General features: G+C 54.8%; 1 protein-coding gene across 3 annotated transcripts in view; it reads right to left on the reverse strand.

Annotated features, from left to right (window-relative positions):
- Positions 1 to 172: 172 nt before the first annotated feature.
- The window catches only part of ZNF775 (zinc finger protein 775), a 59,624-nt gene continuing 45,767 nt past the window's right edge, over positions 173 to 14,029 (reverse strand). For all 3 annotated transcript variants that reach the window (XM_060305174.1, XM_030854182.2, XM_060305176.1), the window contains exons 2-3: positions 9,727 to 9,807; positions 173 to 2,341 (exon numbers count right to left, since the gene is read on the reverse strand). In XM_060305174.1, the coding sequence (XP_060161157.1) occupies positions 822 to 2,341; positions 9,727 to 9,760 (1,554 nt within the window). In that variant the 5' untranslated portion in view covers positions 9,761 to 9,807 and the 3' untranslated portion in view covers positions 173 to 821. The remainder of the gene's footprint in view (positions 2,342 to 9,726; positions 9,808 to 14,029) is intronic.

The raw sequence follows: 14,029 nt of genomic DNA on the forward strand, positions 1-14,029 counted from the left end.
TCCGCTGCTCTCCCGCTGCAGGTCCCTCCCCAAGGTACCAACCCCCAGCGGAGACCACCCCCGCCCCCCAGTCCCAGCCCCTGACCGTCACACACACACACACACACACACACACACACACACACACACACACACACACACACACACACACACACACACACACACACACACACACACACACACACACCGTCCTAGGGTCAAGCCGGCCACCACAGCACCCTGGGCAGCGGGGCACTTGGTGTTGAGGACCATCAAACCATTCCCTCCTTCCAAAAACATGTCTTGAGTAGCCATTAAGTGCTCAGCACTGGCCTCGCACGGGCATAGGCGTGCCCCTCCCCAGCCCCAGCTCCCATCTGGGTATCACTCAGTCTGTTGAGACTCCCCCACAGGGACGCCCCTGGGCTATCTGGCAGCTGAGCGCAGCTGGCTGGAGCCACAGCTGACCAGTCCAGACCTGCGCCATCTCACCCCGGGAGCCTCGCCCAGGGCCGTCGACAGCCCCCGCACTCAATGCCCGAGGGCTGCCGTCCCACCTCCAAGGAAGGACACAGACGGGCCTCAACCATCACAGACACATCCAGGCTCCAGGGTGAGGATGTCTGATCTTACCTCCTCCCTCAGCCCTTCCCGGGACTTTTCCCGGCCCCCGTTTTGGGATGCTTGTGGAATTCTGTTCTCAGGTCTGAGAGCCTTGAAGAAAGCACCTTTTGATAGGGTCTTACCCCCTGGGGTTCTAAAAGCCACCATTCCTGGTCATTCCCCACACGCACCACGCAAGCATCCCATCCCGCCCATGGGTCTGCTTGGGTCCAGGCCCCCTAGAGCGCCGCGCCCTTGGCGCTGGGGGTGGGCGCCAGGGCGCCCCGGTGAACGCGCTGGTGCTTGAGCAGGTGCTGCTTCTGGCTGAAGCCGCGGCCGCAGGAGGCACACAGGTAGGGCCGCTCGCCCGTGTGGTTGCGCCGGTGGCGCGTCAGGTTGGGCTTCTGGCTGAAGCGGCGCCCGCACTCGGGGCACGGGTAGGGCCGCTCGCCCGTGTGGATGCGCTGGTGGATGGTGAGCGCCGACCACCACGAGAAGCTCTTGCCGCACTCGTTGCAGATGAACTGGCGCGGCTCGCCCGGCCCACCCGCCCGCGCCCGGCCCCACGGCACGTCCCCAGGCCCCCGGGCCGGCGAGGGGCCGTGCGACGGCGGCGGCAACAGGCCGGGGGCGCCCTGGGCGGGCGGCTCGGCGGCGGCGGCGTGGGCCTGCTGGTGGGCCCGCAGCGCGGCGCGGCTGGGGCGGGGCGCGGCCGGGGCGCCGGGCAGGTGCGTGCGCTGGTGCTTGAGCAGGTGCTGCTTCTGGCGGAAGCTGCGGCCGCAGTGCGCGCAGGGGTGCGGCCGCTCGCCCGTGTGGTTGCGCAGGTGGCGCGTCAGGTTGGGCTTCTGGCTGAAGCGGCGCCCGCACTCGGGGCACGGGTAGGGCCGCTCGCCCGTGTGGATGCGCTGGTGGATGTTCAGCGACGACCACCACGAGAAGCTCTTGCCGCACTCGTTGCAGATGAACTGGCGCGGCTCGGGGGGGGCGGCGGTCCGGGCCCCGGGCTGGCGCCACCAGCTCTGGCAGAGCCCCAGCCAGGCCCACTCGGGGCGCCCCCGCCGGGGCCCCGGCCGCAGGCGACAGCCCCGGTGGGCCGTGGCGTCCCGGAGCAGCGTCTGCAGCCCAGCGCGGGTGCCCTGGCGGTCCCGGGCGTGCGCGCGCTGGTGGATGCGGAGGCCCACCTGGTGGCGGAAGCAGCGCTCGCACTCGGGGCACGGGTGGGTGGCGGGCCGGGAGTGGGTCTTCTGGTGCTTGAGCAGGTGCTGCTTCTGGCTAAAGCGCCGAGCGCACTCGGGGCAGCAGAAGGGCCGCTCGCCCGTGTGGTGCCGCTGGTGGCGCGCCAGGTTGGGCTTCTGGCTGAAGCTCTTGCCGCACTTGCCGCACGGGTACGGCTTCTCGCCGGTGTGGGTGCGCTGGTGGATCTTCAAGGTCGACCACCAGCTGAACCTCTTCCCGCAGTCCGAGCACACGAAGTGACCCTCGCCGGCAGAAAGAGCGGGGCGCAGGGGGCTGGGGGTCACCCCCGGAGCCCGGCCTGCCGGCCCGCCGTCCTGCTCGAGGGGAGGGGCCCACCTTGGACCCCCAGTCTCCTCCTGTCCCCCCCAGGCTCGAGGCTTCCCCACGGTCTGGCATGGCGGGAGGCTCCGACGCTGCTGGAAAATGTTCTCCTTATCCTTCTGGGAAAGCGCGGCCTGTGGCCCCAGCGTCTGCAGCAGCCACTCTGGCTTCTCTTGCTTGATCTTCATGACGAGCACATCTCCTGCCGGAGGCAGAGCGAGAGAGAGACGGCGAGAGTCATTCGGTGCTCGGTGGGGTGGAGGGAAAGCGCGGGAGGGAGGGAAGGCGTCGGGAGGGCAGAGCTTGGCAGAAAATGGGGCGGGAGAAAAGGATGCAGAGGAAGAAGAGAGGAGGGAGGGTGGAAAGGACAATAAAGGGGAGACTGGGGTGTGCAGGAGGGCAAAGAAAAAAGACAAGGAAGAAACGATAGGTGAGCGTTGCTGTGCCAACGACCCCGCTGCCCGCCTCCTCCACCCTGAGGCCCAGGGGAGTCTTCCGACCCAGGAAGCAAGCAGAAAGTGGCCAAGTTTCAAAACATCTCCTTCTCTTCCTAAGGGGACGGATGTGCTGGACACTCGCTGGATGAGTGCACGTCCAGTCCCCCCAGGGGTTGGGCAGCCAAGCCCCGCATCACTGCCAGGCCTCTCCGGGGCAGCAGCCGTGGTGCGTGCGCACCTTACCTTCTTGGCAACCTCACCTTTCTTCAACGAAACCATGAACAAGACAGTAGGCCAGAAAGGTCTCAGCACCCAGAATACGTGTTGCGTCGTCCTTGTACTAAACGAATCCTACGCAGCAGCAGCGCACTCTGCTGCGAACCCACCCCTTACACTGTGCTCAGGTCAGAGGGTGCTTTGCTTCTGCGCTCATGGACATAATAAGCCATGATGGAAAAGGTTTGCCGTAGACACTGCATCCAGACTGTCTGATTCCATTTATACGTAGGTCAAAAGCTGGCAACTAATGGACGAGTTAGAAGGGTAACGGCCCCCTGACAGAGGGCACTGTGGTTGGAAGGGGGCCTGGGGCACTTCTGGGGCTCTGGCAATGTCCTCCTTCTGGACCTGGGTGCTGGTTACATGGGCGTGTTCACTTGGGGAATTTATACAGCCCGCGACCTGTGCACTTTTCTGTGTTACACTTCAAGAAAAAGTTTATGTTCAATAAAAAATAAATGAAACAGTTGGGAACAAAGAAGAGAAACTCTAAACAACAGTTGCCAATCCACCTGCCAGTGCAGGGGACACAGGTTCGATCCCTGGTCTGGGACGAGTCCACGCCCCCACGGAGCAGCTAAGTCCACGCACCACAACTGCTGAGCCTGCGCTCTAGAGCCTGAGAGCCACAACTACTGAAGCCCGTGCGCCTAGAGCCCGTGCTCCTCAACAAGAGAAGCCACCACAATGAGAAGCCAGAGCACTGCAACGAAGAGTAGCCCCCGCTCGCCGCAACTAGAGAAAGCCCGCGCACAGCAACAAGACCCAACGCAGCCAGAAAAAAAAAAAAAAACCGCTGCCAATATTAAAAATACAACAAGGCAAACCCTAAGGAAGTAAGAGGAAGGAATTAATAAAGACAAAAGCAGAGATGATAGGATAAAGGGAACATAAAGATAGAAAAAGGATTCTGATAAATCCCAAAATACCATGTATAGACATTACATCAATTTGAAAAATCTATATAAAATGGATGATTCTGCGAGGAAAAATAAATTAACAAAACTGCCTCAAGAAAAGGTAGAAACCACGTCTATAGAAACAATTAGAAGAGACTGAAAAGAAAGCTAGTTCAACCTCGAAAATGGGTAACTGGCCACTGAACCGTACAAAGAGGTTCTACTAAAACTTCACGGCAAGGACTATTCCCAGCTTACATAAACTGTGACCATGACTGGGGCAGGGGGCGGGGGGAAGCTCACATGTTAACAGGACCCAGAATAAGACAAGGGTGGGGTAGCAGGAAATTATAGGTTTATCGTTCTTTGAAAGTAGATGCAAAAAACAAACAAGCAAAAACACTGGCAGAGCAAGTGTGGCGGTGTTAAGAGAACGATCTATCATGGCTTTGCTGGGTCTTCTCCAGGAAAGTGAAGATGACTCAACACAGTTCATGACATTAACCTTTTAAACATTAAAAACCTTATACTATCTCAATAGATGTGAAAAAGTCCCAGGATAAAATTCAACATCACTTCTGGAGGGAGAGAAGGAAAAGGGAAAGGCGGGAGGAGAAGAGAGGGAGGGGTAAAGAAAAAAGGAAGGAAGGAAGCTCTTAGCAAACTAGGAACATAAGGACATTTTCTTAGGTTGACAAAGGAGCTGTATTAGAAACGGCAGCAAATGTTATAACCGAAGGCAAAAGATTAGAAGCCTATTCAAGTTAGGAGCAGGGTGAAAAAAGAAAGATATATATAAATCTTGGAAAGGAGGAGAGAACTGTCATTTGCTGATAATTATTAACCTAGAATGTGTATGAAAATCCACTGATGAAGTTTTAGAAATAAAAGTTTCAACAAAACTGCCAGATAAAAAACATTAAAATTCATAACTTTTTAAAATGGCAATAAAGTAACTGTAAGTATACCTAATATATCAGCAAAACATAAAGAAAACTATTAAACTTTACTGAAGGGATAAAATGTAAATAAAACAACAGGTATATCATATTCCTAGATAAAAGCTCTCCATACCAAAATGTTTAAATCCAGTGTAATCCTAATTAAGTAAATTATAACATTTACTATGTGTGCAAATCACCCAGAAATTCTAAAAATGAGCAAGGAAGAATTTGGCTTATGCAACATTAAAAGCTAAAATACTATCACCACACATCCATTAGAATGGCTAAAATCCAAAACACCGACAACACCAAACGCTGACAGGGATGTGCAGCAGCAGGAACACTCATTCATTGCTGGTGGGAATGCAAAATGTTAAGGCCACTTTGGAAGACAGTTTGTCTGTTTCTTACAAAACTAAAGATACTCTTACCATACGATCCAACAAATCACTCTCCTATGTATTCACCCAAAGGAGCTGAAAACTTATGTCCACACAAAAACCTGCACACAGATGTTCATAGCAGCTCTATCGATAACAGTCAAAACGTGGAAGCATCCAAGAGATGTCCTTCATTGGGTGGATGGATAAACAGTGGTGCACCACACAATGGAGTATTATTCAGTGATAAAGAGAAATGAGATCTCAAGTCATGAAACGACATGGAGGAAACTTAAATGCATATGACTAAGTGAAAGAAGCCAATCTGAAAAGGCTACACACTGTATGATTCCAACTGTATGACATTCTAGAAAAGGCAAAACTGTGGAGGCAGTAAAATGATCAGTGGTTGCCAGGGGTTGAAGGGCCAGGGGCAAAGGGATGAACAGGCAGAGCACAGAGGATTTTTGGGGCAGTGAAACTCCTCTGTATGAGACTGTAATGGTAGGTACAGGACATTAAGCATCTGTCCACAGAATGTACAACACAAAGAGTGAACCCTAATGCAAACTATGGACTTTATTTAATACAAATGTGTTAATAAAGGTTCATCTATTGTAAAAACTGCACCATTCTCATGCAAAATGTTAATAACAGGAGGAACTGTAGAGAAGGGTATAGGGCACTCTTTGTCCTTTCTGCACATTTTCTCTGTAAACCTAATACTGCTCTAAAAAATAAAGTCCATTTAATAAAAGTCTCGACTGATGCAGTTGTATTGACATGGCTGTTCCATAGTGAGCCAGGTGAGGTGAGGCTGTAAGTGAGAGTCCCTCCCACCACTAAAAAAAAAAAGCTAAAAACAATCATTAAAAGTGTAGAATAGGGCTTCCCTGGTGGCGCAGTGGTTGAGAGTCCGCCTGCCGATGCAGGGCACACGGGTTCGTGCCCCAGTCCGGGAAGATCCCACATGCCGCGGAGCGGCTGGGCCCGTGAGCCATGGCCGCTGAGCCTGCGCGTCCGGAGCCTGTGCTCCGCAACGGGAGAGGCCACAACAGTGAGAGGCCCGCGTACCACAGAAAAAAAAAAAAAATCATTTCCAGATGAATTTAAGTGCTGGTTTAAAAGAAGCAAATACAGTATTAGAAGAATTAGAATTTGTTTCGAATCTAGAGGTAATTGGTAATCTTCTTCAACAGGATGCAAAACATAAAAACTAAATTTAAAACCCCTGTACGACAAAGGATACTGCATATGAGCAAACTAGAAATGATCGTGTGGGGCAGCCTTTTCCAACAGAGCTTTCCACAGAGTGAAAACATTTTACATCCAAGCTGTCTGATACACGTGGCCTCTAGCTGCAGGTGGTTACAGAGCACTTGGAATGTGGCTAGCACTACCGAGGAACTGAACTTACTTTTTTTAATTTAAATCTAAATTTAAATTTAAATAACCGTATGTGCCTACTGGCCACCTACAGGACAGCACACGTCTATCCCGAGTATATAAAGGACTAATAATATCCAGAGTATATAGAGGACTCCTATAGATACGATGGAAAGAGGTGCACCCTCCCTAGTAACCAGCAAAGTGCAAAATAACAGTGTAGCATCTTTTCACCCACCACAGCAGCAAATGCTGAAGAGGTTGATAATATCCCGACTTCACAACACACATGGAAATTACATAGGAGGATAAGTACAACATGGATATGCTGGGGGCCTAAACGAATTCAGACTCTTTGAGGAGACTTGACAGTGCTTACTAAAGTTATAAATGTGTACAATCTTGCACGTCTTCCACCCAGCAATTTCACTCTAGGTGTTTATCCTAAGAAATACACGTGAGTCCAAAGAGGAACGCCTAAGTATAGTCACTGAAGTGCTATCTGTAATTAGGAAGAAGGGGGGAACAACCTAATGACCCATCAATAATAGTCTAATAAAATTTTCACTCCCGTCATAATGTGGAATACTACGCAGCAACTGAAAAGAGCTATATATGCTCGTGTGAAAAGATTTCGAAAACATTTTAAGAGAAAAAAACAAAACTGAAAATCAGTATCAGTCGTCTGATCCAACTTATGGAAAATAAAACCGTACCTCTCTGTGTACATACACATGCCCGATCCAGGACGGTTCACACCAAACGCAAGACGGTGGCCACCCTGCAGGTGATATGGACCACGGCAGGGCGAGATGGAGAAGTCAAAGGGGACTGACACTTTATATGTGTTATTTGAATATTCTCATAAAAATTCAAACATTATAATTTTTAAGTCTTTAAAATATCTTAGGAAATAAAGAGAAAACCTCCCCTCTAATCTGGTGGCCTTTAGTTTTGAGGCCAAAGAGCTCTGCTCCACTCCACAGACTCACTGGCCACGTGGGGGCAAAGAAACCGATGTGGTGCCCGTGGGGGCAGAGGTGGCAGGGTGGGAGGGTCACAGAAAGCACCTGCAAGGGGCCAGCTTTCCACCTGGCGAGACGACGCTGTGAGGCCTCCCCAGATGCTCGGTTGTGAGAGGTCATTTTATCAGGAGGAATAATTTGAAAATGAAAGTAGTGATTTAAATTGGGTACGGCAGGAATCGAAAACCCATGTGTCATGAGCTTCACTGATTCAAAGAATGTTTCCTTAGATGCACTGAACTGTTGGCCAGCGGAAGTATTTAACAGGGCTAGCTGTCCAAATTGGTGGTCATGTACTGAATCCAAAACATACTCCAGTCAGAGGGGCACCACTGTCCCCAAGCGACAGGGCACCCACTAGTGCCCCAGAGCCCCACAAAAGCCACTGCCTTCCCCTGATCAAACCTGGCCTTGATATCCATCACAGTGGCTGGGTTGCATGAGGAGGCCCTGAAGCCCAGGGGTGGTGCGTGTAGACCTGTGACGTGTGTTGCTGGGACTTCAGTCGTCACGGGCACCTTCCCGTAGGGATCAGGCTTGTGCCTGCCTGTCCCAAAGGTACTGGTCCTCCGTCAGCGTAAAAAGCTCTAAATGTTCAGATAAAATAAAAAGGTGCTAAAAGGAGAGCTATTGCTTCGTGGGTGGTTTCTGACATTATGGGAGAATCTGAGAGATGGATGGTGGTGATGGCGGTGCCACAACGTGAATGTGCTCAGGCCACTGAGCCGCGCCCTTAAAAACGGTTAAAATGGCAAATTTCATGTTATGTATAATGTATTTCACCACAATTTAAAAAAACATATAAAATAAATACAAAGTAAAAGGTACCTGAAAGAGGTAAGCTCCCAATTATCTGAAAACTCTGGCTTTCCAGAAGAGTCATTCCTTCAGCCTGGCCAGCAGGCGTGGCAGCCTGTGGAGGCTGAGCTCACGGGGGCGCCCAGGCCCCAGTGGCTCCAGGGTCCAGGCCGGTGCTTTTCTACCTCTTCCCGAAGCTGCAGCTGCGGTACGGGGCAGAGAAGGCCCTGGTGGAGCCCATCTCTCACGTCTGCATTAGGATCTCCCTTATGAGTTTACGTGGGCAAAAGGGTCCTTCAGCTGAAATGTTTGGAACCGTCTGCCCTAGGTTTTCCTGTAATTACTGTAATGTCAGCCACACACACACACACACACACACACATACACACACACACACACACACACACACCTCGAGGGCTCTCAGCGTTCAAAGCGACAGCCTGGGGCAGGGGTTGGGGGGGACTGGGAAGTGGGGTGGCTGAACTCACTGCCCAGAACAGTGTGGTGTCCATATATCATACTGCCTCCTTTGAGCTGGTGTTTTCTTTTTTATCCAATTGCCTGATTTTTGCCTCATCTTAGGCCCACTGCAGGGATTGTCCTGGGAGGGCGGGGCCTCTGGGGTCCATAGGGCAACTCCCCTGGAAGGGGTGGGAGGTAAAGGAGCCTGGTCACTGTGGAGCGTGGGGCAGAGTTCCCAGGCCTGGGCCGGTCCCCTCTCCCGGGGCCAGAGCCACCGTGCAGCCCGGCTACACCCAGAACAGGGCCTGCCACAGAGGCTGAGAGCGGGTCTCAGACCAGGGGCTGCTCCATCCCAGAAGCGGGAAGCAGGCGGCTGGGGAGGGGTCTCCACAGGGTACTTCCCACTCTCAGCGGCACCTGCCCCCTGCCCGGCAGACGCCAGGACTAACTGCTGTGTTCCCTCACCACCGGCTCCAAGGGCATCAGCTGACACGGACCATGAACTGTGTGACCCCGGGAAGCTTAACGGACTGAACTGGAGGCGCCCTCCTGGCCAACCACCAGCAGGGCTTGTGGCGACCACGTGTCCTCCCCAGAGCGCTGGCTTTCGGCACGTGATCAGCGCCAACACCACGCACTCCCTGATCTAGCGCTTGACAAACACCTGATCTTCCCCCAGCAGATTTCTGCACGGGGGGTGTGTGTGTGTGTGAGTGTGTGTCCGTGTGTATGTGTGTCCGTGTGTGTGTGTGTGTCCGTGTGTGTGTGTGTCCCTGCCTGGCAAGCACAGGCTGGGCTTTGTCAGTTCTTAGCCCCCTAGTCTGTGTTTGCTCCATCCTTGGACGTGACCTCAGTGTCCTGGTCCCACCGTGTGGCTCTACAGGCCACCAGCAACTCCTGCTCAGCTACAGAGAGACGGGGAAGACAGGGCTGGGGAGGGGGCCGTGGTGGGCTCCCACCTGCCCCTCTTCTCTTACCTGTGCTGCTGTCGCCAGCCAGGCCACTCTCCATCCCCGGAGGTCCCTCGGCATCAGCACAGCGGCTCCCTGCCCGGCCGTCTGTGGGTGAGATGGGAGCAAAGGAAAGAGAGTTGGCCTGTGGGACAAGGACGAATGCCACTCACAGGAAGCAGTCCCTCTTTTTCAAAAGGTTTTCTATGACCTCTGTCGAAATGAGCAGGATTTTTTTTTAAAGCACATATACCTGCTAGGCAAGTAAAATGTGTATAATTCCCATTTTATGAAGAATAAACTGAGGCCAGAGAGGGCTGCTGACATGCCCCAAGTCACAGAGGTGGCCGAACGGCAGAGCTGGGCAAGGTCCCTGGGCTTCTAACTCCCAGACCAGAGCCTCATGCCCACACTCTCATCACCTGCGAGGTGGGGTGTGAAGGATGCCACAAGAGAGAACCAGGAAACTCAAATAAGTTTAGAGACACCCCCTACCCTGCAACGTGGTCACGAGGACACCCTGGAGGGAAGAACTGTCCCTCCAAAATCGCCAGCCACCCCATCTCTCAAAGCCCCCGTCCAGGTTCCCCCGCAAACCCTTCTGGGGCCTCACAGCCACCCCCCACCCCCGGGCAAGAACACACGTGGCCAACCTGGGTCCTAGGGACCTGATTCCTCATCCACCAATCTGGGGCTCATCTTTTTTTACTCTTCAGTCTTTTTTTTTTTTTTTTTTTTGCAGTATGCGGGCCTCTCACTGTTGCGGCCCCTCTCGTTGCGGAGCACAGGCTCTGGACGCACAGGCTCAGCGGCCATGGCTCACGGGCCCAGCCGCTCTGCGGCATGTGGGATCTTCCCGGACCGGGGCACGAACCCACGTCCCCTGCATCAGCAGGCGGACTCTCAACCACTGCGCCACCAGGGGAGCCCCCTATTCCGTCTTTTGAACATCTCCCGACTGGCTCATTTGGTGCCTGGAACGTGACTGGGACGGGTCCTGCTGCTCTGACCCCTTGGCGCGGCCCCTGCCCCTTCCAGGCCCCAGCCTAAACGTCACCTCCTCTGAGTGGCCTTCCCTGGCAGCCCCATGTAAAGTCACAACCCTAGCCCCACCTCCCATTCCTCCCTGACACTTTTCGCCACCGGACAGGATATTTACTTCTCTGCTCATTCCCCGACAGGAATCGAGGACAGGACTTCCCGGGCTCACTGCCGAGTGCCAGGGTCCGGGCCAGAGCCCACACGTGGAGGGCACCAAACAGCCGTGTGTGGCACGAACATGCTGCTGGTTACGTGCGCTCAGGGATGTGGCCGCTGCACGTGGTGCTGCGGGCGGCCCCCCCGCCGAGGTCGGGGATCTCGTTTCCTACGCCTGCACCCCCGGACCCCCTGCACTCCCAAACAGGCCCCAGCCTCTGCCCCACGAGACGGGAGGCTGGGCTCATGCTGCAGGACCAGGAACCTCTCCTCGGCCACCGCTCGGGCTCGGGGAAGCCAGCCTCCCCTTGCTCCACACCTCGGGCCCCGGAGAGCCTCCCAGAAACCCCATTCTAAGGGTCTCCCTGCTTCCTTCTCCCAGGTCCCCTTCCAGCGGCTACTCCGGGGACAGGGACCCAGGCTGGAGATGTGGACCCTGCCCGGAGAGGTGGGGGGCAGGGGTGTCAGGGAGATACAAATCTGAGAAATAGAAAACTCACCCTCCCTGGTGCAGAAAGGGAAAGAGAACCCTCCCCTTTCATTCAGAGTATTTTCTTTAGAAAACTTCTAATTGGAAGTTCTTTCTCTGCCCCTTTGAGGTGCATGTAAATCTTTTTAAAGCTCACTAAGCCTCTTGCCGGCTTTACAACCCAGGACTGCCTTTCTCGAGGACCTGGGAGCCGTCTCTCCGAAATGCAAACATCAAGGGAACAGCGGCCAGTGTCCCCGGCCCGTGGGAGGTGGGAGCCTAACTCTCCAGCAGCACCGGGCTAGGGGCTGCAAACCTCCTCCGTCACCAGGATACAACAAGTGGATGTTTCCTTTGCATAAAGGCAATTAGCTATCACGGGTGGCCTCCCAATTCCAGGCGAATTTAGGGTGAACTCTGTGTGACAAACGGTCAAGTCCTCTTACCCAAGGACTTTCCCTGGAGAACACGTGTGCAGTGGGGTCGCCCCTGCTGGACTGTGTAACAGGTGAGATTTCTGTCTACAGTCTCTTAGCAAATTGCCTGTGATGTGCACCACATTCCAGTCTAATGCTTATTCAGTTAAAAACTTATTTTCTTTCTCTCCTACTTTTGCGGGGAGTTTTTCTGAGTTGGCAGGAGATTTGGTTTTTAATTCTATTTCCCCAAAAGGGGTCTGTTACGCGCTCCTGCTGTGGGTTACTATAGACACTGAAACCTGCCTGTGGTGCAGAGAAAAGGGGGCCACAAATGAGGGCAGGAGAAGGCCCCCCTTGGGGCCCCTGACGGGTGCCAATGCTCCTGCCTTAGCACCACATTTTCCTTCCAGGTCACTCTGCACCCCAGGCCGTGGGGTAGCCTCTCACCAACTGGAGATTTAATGTCTGCCTAAGGAGACTCAGAGGACTGGCGGACAAAGAGGCCACTTTGATATGGGGAACCTCAGACGGGGGGTGGAGGCTCGGGCCACAACTCAGGGCAAGGACAGCGGGTGGGACTTGGGCTCATTCACAAAACCCCTACACAACACAACTGAGGCCCCTTGAGCCAAATCAAATCAGTCCTACTTGATCCGTTCTGTCTTAAGAGGTATTATGGACTCAAAATCGCCTCGGTGGCAGAAGGGCTTCAATTCTTGGTGACCAGTTCACAGGGAGTCTCTGAGCTGCACCAGAGCTCATGGTCCGAGAAAGAACAGACGTGGAAATGGAAGGAAAGGACCCACCTGTGTGCTCAGGTGGGATGTGTCTGGAAAACAGGCCAACAGGTGTCCTCAGACAAACCCCGAGACAAGCCGAAGGGCAGAAGGTCCCTGCGTGTGGCAGCGTCTTTCCAGGCCGACCAGGCCCCCGCACACCCCACCCTGATGCACCGCACTGCACACCTCTTCTCGCCCCACCAGACACATCACTCAGCTGACTGGAGAGAGAGAGGCCCAGGGACACGGCGAGCAGGCCGCCCAGCAGAAGACCCTGGCCAGAAAACAGGAGGCAACGGGGGCCGATCCCCATCCACCAGTGCCCACACCGAGTCCCTAAGGGCCACCTGGTCTATCACCCAGCTCCCCGACCCCAATCTCTGATGACCTTTGCCCTCCCTGCCCAGCAGGTCCCCTGGAGGGTGGGACACACGCAGGGGGTGGGTCTCAGGACAGGGCCCCAGTCACCTCCTCCTTCCCAGCCCCTGGCTCTGGGTCAGGCCGCAGTTGGGATGAGAGCCCCTTGACGGGGAGGCTTTGCGGGACAGCTGCCGTGACAACTGCCGCGTCACACAAGGCGGGACTGTGGCCTGGGGCAGGTGCTGAGGTCTGGGGGCAGGGAAGGTAACAAAGGGGCTTCGATCTTAGCAGAAATCTGGGGGGAAGGCAGACAGCAGCTGGGGGTGCACAAAGGCCACGGGTCGGGAGAGGCGGTGCAGGGACACGTCTCCAGATCTCAGGGCCCTGGACCTTTTCCACCAGCCAAGTACACCTCTCTTCACAGACTCAGGCCCCACGTGGGGAGGAAGGAGATGGCACCTCGTGTGTCCTCTGTCACCAGTGGAGTGGGGACCGGCCACGTGCCCTCCACCAGTAGCTCAGACTTTGAGGGATGCATCTCCCCAACTCCAGCCGAAGGCCCAGCTCACAGGCCCTGCTCAGCTAGGAGCCCCACCCAGGGCGACACCATGTGCCACCGTCCACCCATGCGCACAGTCCCTCCCCACAGGAAACCGCGCACAGGAGGCAGTCTTCCCAAGGTACGCTGCCCACCAAGCTGACCGCCCTCACACCAGTAGCTCAAGTCCCCCGGGGAGCAGCCCAGGCCAGTGTTTGGAAGAGGATGGGCGAGGGCCCGCAGGCTCCAGCTAGCCCTCACCCTGAGGGTGTGCTCTCGGAGTCCTCCGGGGGGATGGAGACTGTCTGTCCTTCCCTCATTCACTGAGAGGGCGGGGGCTTCCCTGGTCACCTCGGTATTGACCTGGCTCTGGAAAGAAAAGGGGGTGACGAGCCAAGCCTCGGTAGGGACAGGGAGACCAACTGTGTACCGGGCACTCAGCAAGCTCCGCCCACTTCGTCCTAAGGAGGCACGGCTCTGAGACCTTAAGCGGTTTGCTCAAGGTCACACAGCCAGTAAGTGCTGGAGCCAGGACCGGTGAACTGGGGTGGGCCTGCCCCACCCAGAG

Source organism: Globicephala melas, chromosome 9 (assembly GCF_963455315.2).
Source record: "Globicephala melas chromosome 9, mGloMel1.2, whole genome shotgun sequence".
Taxonomy (NCBI): domain Eukaryota; kingdom Metazoa; phylum Chordata; class Mammalia; order Artiodactyla; family Delphinidae; genus Globicephala; species Globicephala melas.